Source organism: Amblyomma mixtum, chromosome 9 (genome assembly GCF_055824585.1).
Source record: "Amblyomma mixtum isolate Tamu chromosome 9, ASM5582458v1, whole genome shotgun sequence".
NCBI lineage: Eukaryota > Metazoa > Arthropoda > Arachnida > Ixodida > Ixodidae > Amblyomma > Amblyomma mixtum.
Genome location: NC_143020.1, coordinates 118,852,288 through 118,865,765, shown reverse-complemented (window position 1 = coordinate 118,865,765; position 13,478 = coordinate 118,852,288). Strand labels below are relative to the sequence as shown.

The following is a 13,478-nucleotide window of genomic DNA, read 5'->3' as shown; positions in this document are numbered from 1 at the left end:
TTACCCAAATGACGCAAACTAAGGAGCGGAAGGTGGGCAGGTGATTCTGCAGAGACGTCTGGGGATTACACCAGAGCAGGAAGAAGAACTGCAGCATCTTCGACAGAGATTACGAAGCAGCTTTTCGAAGATTGACTGCTTTCTCATGCCTTACCCGGGGACAGAGGTAAACTCTAAATTTTCGCTGCGGCATTGTACTGCACTTCCTTCTTCGGGCTGTTTGCCAAGCAGACTAACCTCGCCAGCTGAGTTCGTTTTGTCCAAAGAGCCGCCGCGGTGGCACAGTGGTTACGGCGCTCGGCTGCTGACCTCTCAAGTGATTGTTTTATGCTGCGCTAACGCTTACCGAAGAATATGCACAAGCTCGCCCAGCAACAACTTTTATCTGAATGAGCTACGTGGTGTCGCCCTAGTATGGCATGAGTTATGAAAAAAGAACTTGCGTTCCCTCTCGAACAGTCAGCCATTTATTCGAGCCTCGGTCGGTTTGGTTTCGTTTATTGGGGTTTAACGTCCCAAAGCGACTGAGGCTATGAGAGACGCCGTAGTGAACGGCTCCGGAAATTTCGGCCACCTGGGGTTCTTTAACGTGCACTGACATCGCACAGCACACGGGCCTCTAGAATTTCGCCTTCATCGAAATTCAGCCGCCGCGGCCGGGATCTAACCCGCGTCTTTCGGGTCAGCAGCCGAGCGCCGTGACCACTGAGCCACCGCAGCGGGGCGAGCCTCGGTCGGTGCCGATAGTCCATGAATCTTTATCATTTCTCAACACTTTGCTCTAAACTTTCTGTGTGCTTCTTCGTCACGCAGGTGGCGACTTCAGAGCTCTTTGACGGGCGTCTCTCAGACATTGACGAGGTTTTCAAGACTCAGCTTCGACAGCTTGTTCCGCTGGTTTTGGCGCCCGACAACCTTCTTGTAAAAGAGGTCAACGGCCGGGAGATAACCTGCCGTGATTTGATGGGCTACTTTAAGGTAAGCTAGTACGCCTCTCTTCGCCATGCGTAACCTTCTGCTCTGCTTTCAGGCATATGTGAAAGCATTCAAGAAGGGCCGCGTGCCTGAGCCACGTACGGTTTACGAGGTCAGTCGCCATTATTGCCTTGTAGAAGCCCGCAGTTAAGAATTGCTTACTTGCAGGCGACCATAAAAGCGAGCAACATTGCTGCCAAGGACAGAGCCAGAGATCTGTACACAACCGAGATGATTAAGGTGAAGTTACGGGTGCCAATACAAGCTGCTCACAACCTCACAATTCACGGCTTCACGCAGGTTTGGAAGACGGGGGACTCTGAAGACCGAGAGAAGATGAAGGGCCACCACCGAAGGCTGCTCGAGGAAGCAAAACGACTGTTCGAAACCGTCCCTAAAATGGGCGGTCAAACATTCTCCAGGCGTTACATGGACAAGCTCACTAAGGTGGGTTGCTTTTCACAAAAGCGGGCCAACCGATGAAAAGAAAGGACTACAATGTATCACACATTTTTAGTGCGCTGTACACAAGTATTCACCAGCGATTCAGAGTTACATGCTCAGCAGTGGTCTTATCATTGGACAGAGTGATAAACAGGATGGTCAGCTGGTATTTATTCCGAGGCTCGTGTTTCGGCAGTCACCCTAGGAGTTGCTGTGACTCGCGTGACGCCAAAGATGACGTGCCATGCAAGCAGCGCTTTGTCCTATGTAGCCGCTATCAGCTAAGAGCAGATTTTGTTGTGAAGTCTGAGAAACGTATGTCTACATTCGATGGAATGTCATGCAACCAGTTAAGGTGCCAGAGATTTGGCCTCCACTGGTCTTAATATTGATGAATTTACTTAAAGCTATTTAAATTTCCCACTGACATCAACGTAACCGACAATCGAACTGTTCTAGACTTGTTTTAGAGCTTTCGTTCTTTTCTTTTCAAGTGTTTTTTTTTTCTTCAATCCTTCTGGCTATTTTTTTTTCACTGCAATGGTTTTCAATAACGCGCTCCCTAACCTGTGCTTCTCCATTGTTCAGGAGATCGGAGAAATGTTTGACGACTTCTCTAGACTCCTCGGGAGGAAAAAACCCATCTCCGACACGGTGGAATTCAATGTCGCGCATGCGATCATCACCACCGGTGTAGGGGCGGCCATTACCCTAGCAGTTGTGGAGCTGCCCGCCATCGCTATCGCGTGTGGGGCTATCGGAGCTGTGTCGCTGACCGGCTACGTCTACAACAGTTTTAAGACCTACAGGCGCAAGCAGAAGGTGAGTGGTTGTGTCAACTGGCTAGCGTGTATTATATTAAACGGAAGTCTTTAATCCTGGCAGTTGCGGTACTTGCTTTCAACTCTGGATGCTTCCATAACTCTTGAAAGTCTAAGTGCAGTCCTGATGGAACATTCTGAGGGACGTAACCTTGGCGCATATTTACTCGAATCGGGAATGCTTTGACCGCAAGCTGTAGAACTGCACGCAGAAACAGTAAACGGAGATCGACAGGACTGACGCAGAGCGGTTACACGCTCTCCAATAATCATTTTTTTAAGCATGAAATGCTTTTAGCTCCCGTTGTCGGCAGTGTGGTGACGTCACGCCGAGACCGAGAGCCATCATCCGGGCACTGAAATCCACTCATCCGGGCACTGAATTCCAGTCATCCGGGCACTGAAATCCACTCATCCGGGCACTGAAATCCACTCATCCGGGCACTGAATTCCAGTCATCCGGGCACTGAAATCCAGTCATCCGGGCTCTGAAACGAGAACATCCGGGCACCGTACGAGACTTAACGAGATTTAACGAGACTCTCTAAGCCCTCCTACGCGACCGGCATGCAAGCGCCGGTTGGTCTCCAAATGAGACAAAAAATAACTGCTGCCAGTGCCTTCTCAATGTTTATCAAGATATCAGTGGAGCTGTGGGTTTGATAATGCACGGAATTATATTCTGATTTCTAATAACGCGTGCAAAAAGCACATAAATGCCACGTTACACTTCGTTGTCATACGTGATCCGGGGGAGAAGCGCTGCGTTCAAAGGGCAAGGCATCGCGCCGAACGGGTGGTGGCGTTCCTCCCTTCCTTTACGGTGCGGTTCGGGTGTCCACCGAGATGGCAGAGAATTACTGCGCCATTTCCTTTCCTCAAAAAACCTTGCGTTCAAATGGCAAGGCATTGCGCTGAACGGGTGGTGGCGTTCCTCCCTTCCTGTACGGTGCGGTTTGGGTGTCCACCGAGATGTCATTAGGCCCGTAAACATTTCATGCTTACTCTACTTTCGTTTACGGGAGAGGCAGAGATTTTTTTATTTATACATATATAAATTATAAATATATAAATATATAATTTATAAATTTATAAATTTATAAATTATAATGTTCCAACTAAGCCAGTCGAAAACATGCTTAGCTTCTAACGTCCCTGCGACCTTCTTACATGTCTTCGGCCTTCGCTCACGGCGCTGTCTAGGTGGGCACCTGTAGTGATGCAATTACCGCGTCTTTTATTTCACCATAATGTGCATACACACACCCAGACGCCAACATCTATTGTAAATGCATTTACCTTCTGGCAAGGCGAAGCCTGTCATATAAGTGGGCGCGCAAAGGCCATGGGACTGCTGGGAGTGAAGGTGCAATTGCTCTGGTGATGGCTGCTTAAAACAACATACATATCCGGAATCATAAAAGAAGGAAGGACTGCGAGACGTTTCGCCCTTTCACAAGACAGGGATTGATACACCTTAGCACTGAGGCCAAGGACTATAGCTCCTCCACTCACCAGCCTCCGCCCCTCTGAACAGCGTCAAGAGGACATTAAATTATAAATTATTTAGAGGTTGCAGGGTTTTATCACGCGGTGATCCATGCATATTAATGTCTAAAGCATTGTTTGAAAGAAGAAAACAGGAAAGCAATAATTTTTTGTCTACAATCCTTGAAAACGACTCTTGCGATGACGGGTGTGCGATTCCGAACTGAAGAAAACCCTCTTAAAGGACATCAAAGCTTTTTTTTATCTATGTCGTAAAGTAACTGCCGCAGTAATTTATGTACAACCGTCACTAAGACTCTGTCGAAGTCGCCATCTTTACCATCTTCCATTCCAGAGAAAAAAAGAAGGGAGCGAAGCACTTCTTGCAGATAACGGCGAGGACAGCGACAGAAGCCTCACCGAACAAGTGAGTGCGGTTTAGATTTGCGCGGAGTGATATCTAAATCGTGATCGAACGGTGCGTTCAGGCCTCTCCGGAACATCAGACTGCTGGGAGCGCCCAGGTGGAGCCCGGACGTGTTGCAGAACCTCATCTCGCCACGGCTTCTGCAACCAGTGAAGAGGAGGTTAGTGTGAAGACCACGCTTTTCTGGAGCCGGGAGCCTTCTATAGTTGAACGCCCCTAATTGCTCTATGGGGTATTCCATTCCAGTGACGCTCTGTGTATAGAGTAGCGAAACAATATATATACTATATTTTCACTCTTTTCGCATAAATTCACAAAATATCACATACACAAAGTACTTCTTCTGTATTTCTGAACACATTATAATGCAATAATGCCAATTTCTTCCGTCAGTAGTGGTTCGGGGTATCAATCTTCGCCTTCAGTTCATTTTTTTTTGTTTTTGTCCTTTCATAAGCGCCTTCCATTTCTTTCATTTTCTGCTTGTTGTATATTGTTATTGACTTTCTGTCACTTTCAGGTGGCGTATTCTGCAGTTACAATTATTGCTTCATATTTTTATCAACAGTGCGCGGAGCGTGAGGTTAACATAACGCCATCAAGACTGCTCAAATGATTCGAAGTGTGAACGCTGTGCTGGGGTGGACGTCAATGAGTAATTACTCCCTTATTACAAATCTACTCCACCTTGGGGGATTCCCCTAAGCATTTCGTAAACAGTGTTCCAACTTCAAGTTATTGATCAATTCTCTCTCGCCCTACCATAAACTTGCCGTCCCGGTTAGCTCAGTTGGTAGAGCGACTGCTCCGGTGAAGCGGTGGTCCCGGGTTCGAATCCCGGACCAGGACGAATTTTTCTTTAACTACGAAGTTTCTGAGAAGTTGGTTAGCTTTCCTTTGTAGCCGTATGGCCGCGCTCGTGTGGACGTCAATGAGTAATTACTCCCTTATTACAAATCTACTCCACCTTGGGGGTTTCCCCTAAACATTTGGTCAACAATGTACAGTCTTTGTCAAAAATATACAGCCCAAGGGCTTTGCTCTCAAGCAGTGTAGCGGGTTTCTTAAGCACATTTGACAGTTCTAAGCTTTGGAGGGTCGAGAACGTACGTTCCTCTCGCCTTCGTGAGATTGGGGTCCCTGAGTATGCAAGAGGAGCCGCGCTTCAGGGCTTAGAAGCAGACCCCTTGGGCTGTATACTTTCGACAAAGACTGTACAACTGTCTCAGATGGTCAGTGACTACGATTGCTTGCAGTTACCTTTTTTATCGAAGCACGGACGTATGCATGTGGTTTGCAGGCTCTAGCGGAAGCTGGTAACCTTTCGGCCCTGACCAAGGCTAAGCGGATGTACAATGTCAGCATGGAGCAGGTGAGTGCAGGCTGGGCGCAGAAGGAACGTGTTAACCTTGTCTGGTTTTTGCGCAGCTCTGCGACGATGCCTCGCCCAGCCTCAACCCCAGTCTACTAGAGAGCTACCACTGGCGATTGCGGAAGACCGCGAAGCAACTGTTTTTAAGCACCTGCGGTGCGGCCGGGGTAAGGGCGCTGCCGCACTTCATGGAGAGACTGTCAAAGGTAATTTTCTTTCACGCTAGCAAGAATATTCTGGCAGAGCTTTGCTCGACGAAGAAACCACATTTAGACAGAGTGTGGATGCCTCAGTCCTCACAAGTTTGCATTTAGAGACACCATTAATGCAGCAGAACGTAGAGTATTTTCCCGTAAGATTTTGCATAATTTTTAAAAATAGGGTTTTTGACATATAAGAGCGCTTTTTTGGGCATCGCAATGTCAGCGGTGTAGCACATAAAGATACAGCTCAGACATGCTAACTAGCAGGTTGGTTAACTAATGTTGAATAATTAACTTTTTAACCATTACTGTTGGGCTCCTTAATTACGAGAGGCGTGTAGCCTGTCCTAAGTACTATCCATATCAGTTTTTAGAATTTCTGTTACCCTCGGCGCTGTGGCCCAGAAAATTTTGGCTACAATGCGCCGAAATACATCTTCTTTAGAGAAGCCTGCAGGCAAAGCAACTGCTCCAGTGCATGTAACTCGTCGAAATAGGCAAGATTTCTTATGCCCCAGCGCCGAGAGTAAGTGGTTATCGAAATTATAAAACTGGTATGAATATTACTTACGATCGCCTGCATGCCTCTCAATAATTAAGGAGCCTAACACTAATAGTTAAAAAGTTAACTATTCAATATTAGTTAACCAGCCTGTTAGTTAACACGCCTTAGCTCTATTCTGATGTACTGCACAGCTGACAACGCTACTGCGAAAAATATGCGCTCCTTAGTCAAAAAGTCTATTTTTAAAAATTATGTAAAGCCTTAGGTTAAACACCCTCTATGTGCACTACGTGTACTTCACCTTAAAATTAATCCGCAGGAGTCCATATTCAATAACGCTCTCGCAGTCTGTATCCCGCTGCCATGTAAAGCTACACGTTTTAATAGCGAGAGATTGCAGAAGCAGTCGTGTAAAAACTCTCAGGCGATCCTTGGTGGATCGTTTGAATGCGTTTCCCTTTGCAAGCAACGTCCCGGGACCAGTCATTAATTTAATCATTAATGTAACATTCACACGTGATGCGTAACACCTTGTGAAGCTTGTGGCGTCTTCGCAAATTGACCACCGGATTGTGAGCAAACTGTCCATCGTGGCAGGTGGCACCTAAATTTATAATTAGTCCCGAGAGGTTGCTCGGAAAGAGCTGCCTGAGTGTCACAAGCCACCGGTGGCTGTGTTTTAAGCAGCCACCAGCCAGAGTAGTGGCATGACTTATTCGCTGCACCACTGCACAAGGTGTGGGATGAGCACTTCCAGAGATTTGTGCATGTAAAGTAGAGAAAGACCATTTCTGCATATAGTGAAGTATTAACAGATGGCGCTGTGCCCTTAGGCCGGAACTACAACAGAATCAGCAGCGACGTAAAATGCGTTAACCGAGGATCGCCTGAGAGCATTTTGTTAATAATAGTGTTTTAACGCCTTTTGAGGAAGTTTACAACTGCAATCAACTTTTTCTCTCTAAAGTCTAGTCTGCCGCTTTCTTAGTTACCAAGCTATGCCCACACGAGGCAAACGCCCCTCCCGCCGTGTTCGTCTGATTGTTTAGCGCTGAACTATGCATTGCAAGCGACAAAATTGTCGTAGACAATACGATGCTAGCATTAAGTTTTTTCAGAAGCGGGTATGATCCCAGAATTGCTGGGCATGACCCCGGCTGATTCTGAATTCTCAATAAAGAAATACTCGGAGCATCTTGTGAGTTTAATATTGTTTTCTTCTTTACCTGCAGATCCAATGTAGTACAATTGGGGATAATATGCCTAAAAAAGCATGCCACAACCATTTGCGCAAGACGCATTTACGTGTTGCACGCGATAGGTGGATGTAGTCCGCTTCACCCCTAGCGCCACATTGTCTTTTCTTCCTCATGTTATCTGCCATACTGTCTCATATCTAGTTATTCCTCAATTGATTTTCTTTAAATCATAGCGCCAATATCATAAGCGCGTACTTGCCCGGCTTTAAAGTCTTCACTTCTACAGTGATTATCCCAAGGAACCCTCACCCTCTCATTGCTTCCTTTTTCAAGTTCATGAAGAACTTAACACTGGGTGGGCGTTGCGATTCGCAGGAGATTGACGAGCTGTTCGAGAATTTCGTCAACCAAAACCGGCTCAAGTAGGGCACCGTCTACGTCTCCTACCCTGCTCACTTCTTCTGCACCTAGCCTTTTTTCTGGTGTTCTCTGAATTGTACAAAACAATGATATGAAAATAAATGACGACATCGCGTCGGCTTTTTCGCTGAGAAGGGCTCGCAAGCATCGCTGGTGATACTGTCTCAAAATTGTGACTGAGCTTCTGAGGCTTCAAACGAAACGACCACCTCCTGGCTTGCAATGTGGAGGTCCCCGTCATGGTCGTCATGAGGTGCACGTTTCGCAAACGCATGCAGTGAAACATTCGGAAAAGGGTAGGAAATGTTAGAAAACGGGAAGCGTTAGGAGAAGTCAAAGAAGTGGCACGAAGTCCCCTAAGCAGAACGCCGACCATTCTTTGAAGCGAAAAGAATAAAGGTCATGAATGAACAGATCTGAGCCCACTTCTATACAGGATGCTCGAGTAGTGTGCTTGTGCCTAAATGAAATGATAAATGTCTGCTTACTTGGTTTGCGGGGGCAATGGGCTTGTGACTGTGCGATTTCCGTGTGTATTCGGCTGCGCCCCAAAGGCACTATTATCTGTGAAACTGAATACCTGCTTTAAAACTTCGCTGCTTCTCCTCCCTGTAGCGCAGCTCGACCACTAGAATGTTTGCAACAAGATGGCGCAACAAATGGACAGGATGAAGGAAGGTACACACTGAACATTAACAGGCTCTTTCTTTCGTTCTCTACTTTTTATTACGTTAAGTGGTTCTAAACATGCACAACTAACTCGCCCAGCAGTATGGATTGCCAAGGCCGGACTGGAGCGGTGGCCGCCACACCAGTCCGGCCTTGGCTTCACTGAACTGTAGACAAGTCTGCATGCTCACCTCTGTCACCTGCGGCGCGCGCTCTTTATGGTATGAAAGTACGGTGAACTGGCATCAGAGCACCCTCACAGATTACGGGCCTGATGGCGAGGTTCCTTTTGAAGTGAAAGCTTCACTAGGGGACCTCAGGCTTTCTTCGCGGCGCTTGCGGTTTTCACCTTCAAGCAGTTTAGAGGTCAAACCACAGTAGAGCCATGGTGTGTTGCTAAGGTGCTACACCAAGGTGGTCCGTAAGTTCAGGTCATGGGTCGAGATCAAACAAAATGTGAATGTGACTATGACCAGGTCAAGTCAAGGTCAAACAAAATGTGTTCACATTCACAAAAAGTGTGAATGTGAGGTCACACGATGGCGTGGTGATGACGTCATACCACGTGGTCGGTATGAAGCTTTCGCTTACACACCAGGTTTAACTAAAGATAAACCATCAACAATTTTTTTGCGCCTACTGCTCGTTTGCCTCACTCGCGTGTTTATGGCACGTGGTATATTGCCGCCGTCGTTGCACAGGTACGTGACTTCGCGCTGCCAATTTGCATCGACGTTGTGGTCCCCAAATTATATACGACCGGAAGTGTCCTGATTGGCGCAATGACAGAATGCGTGCCTGAGTTCGCAGGCGCGTCGTTATGAACGGTACGGCTAGACTACGGGGGTCTCTTAAGAAACAGAGCAAAAAAGGGTCATGTTTTTTTTTTCTTGCATAAATGTTCAGGCCCGTCTTCATACTGGGTGTTGCATGCTGTCTGAGCAACAGCTAATGATGTATCGAGTTTTAAAGAACAAAATTCTTGGCTTTATTCGAATTTAAGAAGCCATACACCGTCTACCTATTGTTTTTGTTAGCTCACGAAGGAGAAAGCCGAAATCCCGTCACAGTTTTTTGTCCGTACCTTCAATCATGGCGAATAACTATTAACAACGGCTCAACTATAAACTCAGGAAAACTGCCGGGGGCACCTAGCCCCCGCTGCTTACGTGCTATAAATGCGAAAGCATAATGCACTACTCCTGTTTCCGTTGGTACGCTTGTGGTTTGTTTGTTTATGTAAGCTAGTTCGCGTTGGTCAGAAAATCACACATCATTCAGATCTCCGTGGGTTAATGCCCCTATATGCCTTAATTCATTCCCCACTTAACATTCGCAGATGGAGGCGAGTCCTCATATTGTCGCGACTGCCAACGCCGTAAGCCCCACTACCAGCGCAGTGGCGCAGCGGTTAAGCGATGCGCCACTGCACTGGCAGGTGGCTGTTCTTGACACAGACGAACTTACCCGAGCTTCCTCCTATTGGCTGCAGCTTGCACAGCGCTCCTCCGAACTTACCCGAGCTTACCCCATTTCCTACCGGGTAACTCGGGTAAGCTCGGGTAATTGTCCACGCATTCTGTTAACACATTCTGTACACACTTTCAGTACATACTTGCTGTATGTACTTGCTGTATGCGTCATCTTGCTGTTTGCCGACTAGTAAGGGGTTGGGACCTCGTCAAGCTCCCCGAGCTTTTAGTCCCGTGCTCCTCTGTCTCAAATGAAATAAAGGGGATTGAAATACTTTCAGTTTACACCACGCATAAGCAAACAATTGCTTATGCGCAATAAAACTCGCGCGAGATCACGTTGTCATACCAGTGCTCTGCATCCCAGGCTATCCAAGCATATATGGCCCGCCATCGACTGGAATCGTAAGAGTGTATTTGTGGACGTGGTCTGGGTTTTGGAGAAATGAGGCGTCTGATCACGTAGTTGTATAGTTAACAAATATTCGGTCGCTGGTGATGAGAAAAGGTGAGTTGAAGTTTGGGAACTCGTACTTCGCTTACAAAAATGGTCTATAGGCAATCTATAGACTTCTTATAGACTGTATTGCCTTCCTATAGACATTTATTTTTGTCTATTCATAGTTTATAGACTGTCTATAGAACGAAGTCTACTAAAGTTTATGGGCATAAATCGAAAGATTGTTTGCAGACCGTCTATAACATTTTTATTGCCTATAGACTTGTTTATAGATTTGTTTATAGAGTCGATAGACTCTATTGACAGGAGTCTATGGATAGCCTACATGTTGTCTAAAATATTTTTGTAGGGGTTAATTTGTATGGAATCTGAAACATGCGCTAACGCTTTGATGTGGACAGCGAGCGCAGATTTTCCTTCTATTCAAAATGCATCGCTACGTCACGTGTGCGTGCAGACACATAAAGGATGGATCCCGAAATTATATGTGATACGATGCATACGAAACGCAGCTTGCAGGCTCGCAGACGGAGGTATGCACACGCGATCTCCGGCTGCAGCATTTATTAGCGCGGCAGCGTTAATAGCCCATCCTCCTGAAATTCCGGTGACGGCTTTGTGGACGTCAGCGTTGTGAGCGAAAAATCATGGCATTGCTCTGGCAGGTAGCCCCCGAGAGCAACCTAGGAGGCAGGTAAGCCACCTAGGTCACTTGACCTTGCAGCGTACTCACAACCTGCCCATCGGATAGTGAGCAAACTGCCCCCTGTGGCAGGTAGCAGTTAAATTAAACATTAGTAACTCGATAACAGCATCCTGGGCCACACAAAGCACATTGCTATAAGCGCCTGCCATCCCAGGGCAGTGGCGCATCGCTTAACCGGTGCACCACTGCTCTAGGAAGAGTATGAAGACTCCCAGAGATCTATGAGTTCAAAGTACAGAAATACATTCTGCATATATGGGACTTAACCCTTGAGGCTATCGCATCATACCCTCAAGCGGAGCTTAAGCTTTACCTCCATTTTTTTGTTCTCAATTATGACCGAGAAAGGCCTCATCTGATACTGCGCCCTGCAAAACCAAATAACATCAAAGACGGGGCTGCGGCGAAAGTCCCGAGTTATTACACAAAGCCAAGACACGCGGTAAGACGGTGACACATAAACTTGGGGCAACTCTTCTGCAGTCGGCAGGGAAGCGACAGTTCCTACACAAAGTCCAGAGAGGAATCCGCCGGTTTCAGCGGCAGCGGCTGTAGGATGTTTGCATTCAAGCAATTTTGCGTCACGTACTCACGCGCTCATTGGAGGGACACGCCGAGGGAGAGAGAGGGAACCACCCTCACCATCCGCCCCTCATCCGTTATGCGGTCTCGACTCTCCTGCCAGATTCGCCTCCCTTCCGAAGAGGGTGGGGGAAAGGAGAGGGCCATCTCGCCGTGCCGTCGTCGACGGGGAGCGACGGTTGCAACGCCTGCCGCTCACCATGTATGTGAAGGGATATTGGTAAAAAACAAACAAACAAGAACAGACAGTACGTACTCCTCTAGTTACGCCCGGTCTGTTGGTGCCTTTCTGGTGTCTGGGCTCTGCTTTCAAAATAGGTGCGAGTGAACAGTGACCCTTGCTGCCCACTTTAAAGTGGCAGACATCGAGTCGCCGTTTTTGAGTCTGAATGTGGAAGTTTTCAAGTGAATGCCAAAGAGACAATTCAAACGTCATAAGTAGCATGACAACGTTATAGTGTGCATCATGATAAGCGTTTCAGTTAGGAATTCCTTCGAAAACGCAGTGACCACACTTTGAAAGTTATATAACTATGCCCCTTCGTATATCTTCTGGTTTGAAAATTGTATTATCGCTTCTTCAGTGTATGATCTCGCTTGAATTGCATTCCAAACTTGTAAGGAGAGGTATTGCAGGATAATGCTTGAGAAATGCTCTAAACAAGTCTGTCCCCGAGCTTATGGTTTTCAACTTCAACGAGCAGATTCTGCGCCTCAGAGCTGCAGGGTTCCCCAAACATGTCCTGGTCAGTGTCAGAGAAGTCATTCTTAACCGCATTTGTTTAAAAGGTACCATCACTTCCCAATCTTACTCTAAACAGCAGATTGCTGTGATCCCGTATATACGCTGATTCTCCAACCGCTTAAGAAAGATTGGACAACGGGCGAATATAAAAGCGATTTTTTCCTTCCCTGACAAGCTGCAAAAAGTGAGCAGATTGACCAAGCCCGGTGGCGCAAAGAATAAAGAGTCCAAAAAGAACCACCGAACCAAGTTCGTTGAATGTGCCAACTCAGTTTTGCGCAGCATTATATTGTCATGTGGGGACAGCTACGTTGGCCAAAGTTGTAGGTGCCTGAACGACCGCCTTCAGGAGCATTGTAACGAGGCGGGCTTCTTGACGCACACTGCAGAAAATGTAAGCCTGATGATAACAGCCCAGATGAAGAAGGCGAATCAGATCAGATTTCCCCGCGTCAAGCCGTCGGCCCAGACTGCGCTGTCGTTTCTAAAAACATATGTTAACTTACTCGTGAAATTACCGTAGCTGAAATGATGGATCGTTCAGGTGGTTCATCATCATCATTTATTAACCCTTAAGGGTCCCGTGGGGACATTACATAAGGGGGGGGATACAAGTGTCCGACGGTTATACATAAGAAAAGGCAAAAAAAGGAGAGAGAGAAAAAAATAAAAACTAGAAAGAAAACTAGGCAAAGCAAAACAGTAAACAATTTATAAAGTCAATCAAAGACAACGTGAAAAACAAGCAAACCATCAAATACATTAATATAGTCAATCAAGAACAATGTGAACAAAAACATACATAAATAGACACCACAGTAATAAAACGTGTTCAATAGTGATCGTTTTGTAGCACATCGCAGCTGATACAGGGAAAGATTTATTTTTCTTGAAAATTGTCGATGAGTCGCTGCCTAAAGTTGGAAGGATTAGTTTGAACGACAATGTTTTCGGGCAAGTTGTTCCAAAATTCCATCACGCAAGGAAGAA

The 13,478-nt window shown here is 46.6% G+C and overlaps 1 protein-coding gene across 1 annotated transcript; it reads left to right on the top strand.

Moving 5' to 3' along the window:
* Positions 1 to 38: 38 nt before the first annotated feature.
* On the top strand, positions 39 to 8,020 carry LOC149330956 (uncharacterized). Its single transcript, XM_089560030.1, has 11 exons — positions 39 to 166; positions 814 to 978; positions 1,031 to 1,087; positions 1,144 to 1,215; positions 1,276 to 1,422; positions 2,008 to 2,241; positions 4,084 to 4,155; positions 4,217 to 4,315; positions 5,456 to 5,527; positions 5,584 to 5,733; positions 7,810 to 8,020. The coding sequence occupies exons 1-11, from the start codon at positions 146 to 148 to the stop codon at positions 7,858 to 7,860; spliced, it is 1,140 nt and encodes a 379-aa protein (XP_089416156.1). The 5' UTR covers positions 39 to 145; the 3' UTR covers positions 7,861 to 8,020.
* The last annotated feature ends 5,458 nt before the right edge of the window (positions 8,021 to 13,478 follow it).

Coding starts and splice junctions, on each gene's coding strand:
- LOC149330956 (XM_089560030.1), top strand. CDS start 146: ATGCCTTACCCGGGGACAGAG. Junction 4,316..5,455: donor CTGCAACCAGTGAAGAGGAG/GTTAGTGTGAAG, acceptor TGTGGTTTGCAG/GCTCTAGCGGAAGCTGGTAA. Junction 5,734..7,809: donor TCATGGAGAGACTGTCAAAG/GTAATTTTCTTT, acceptor TGCGATTCGCAG/GAGATTGACGAGCTGTTCGA.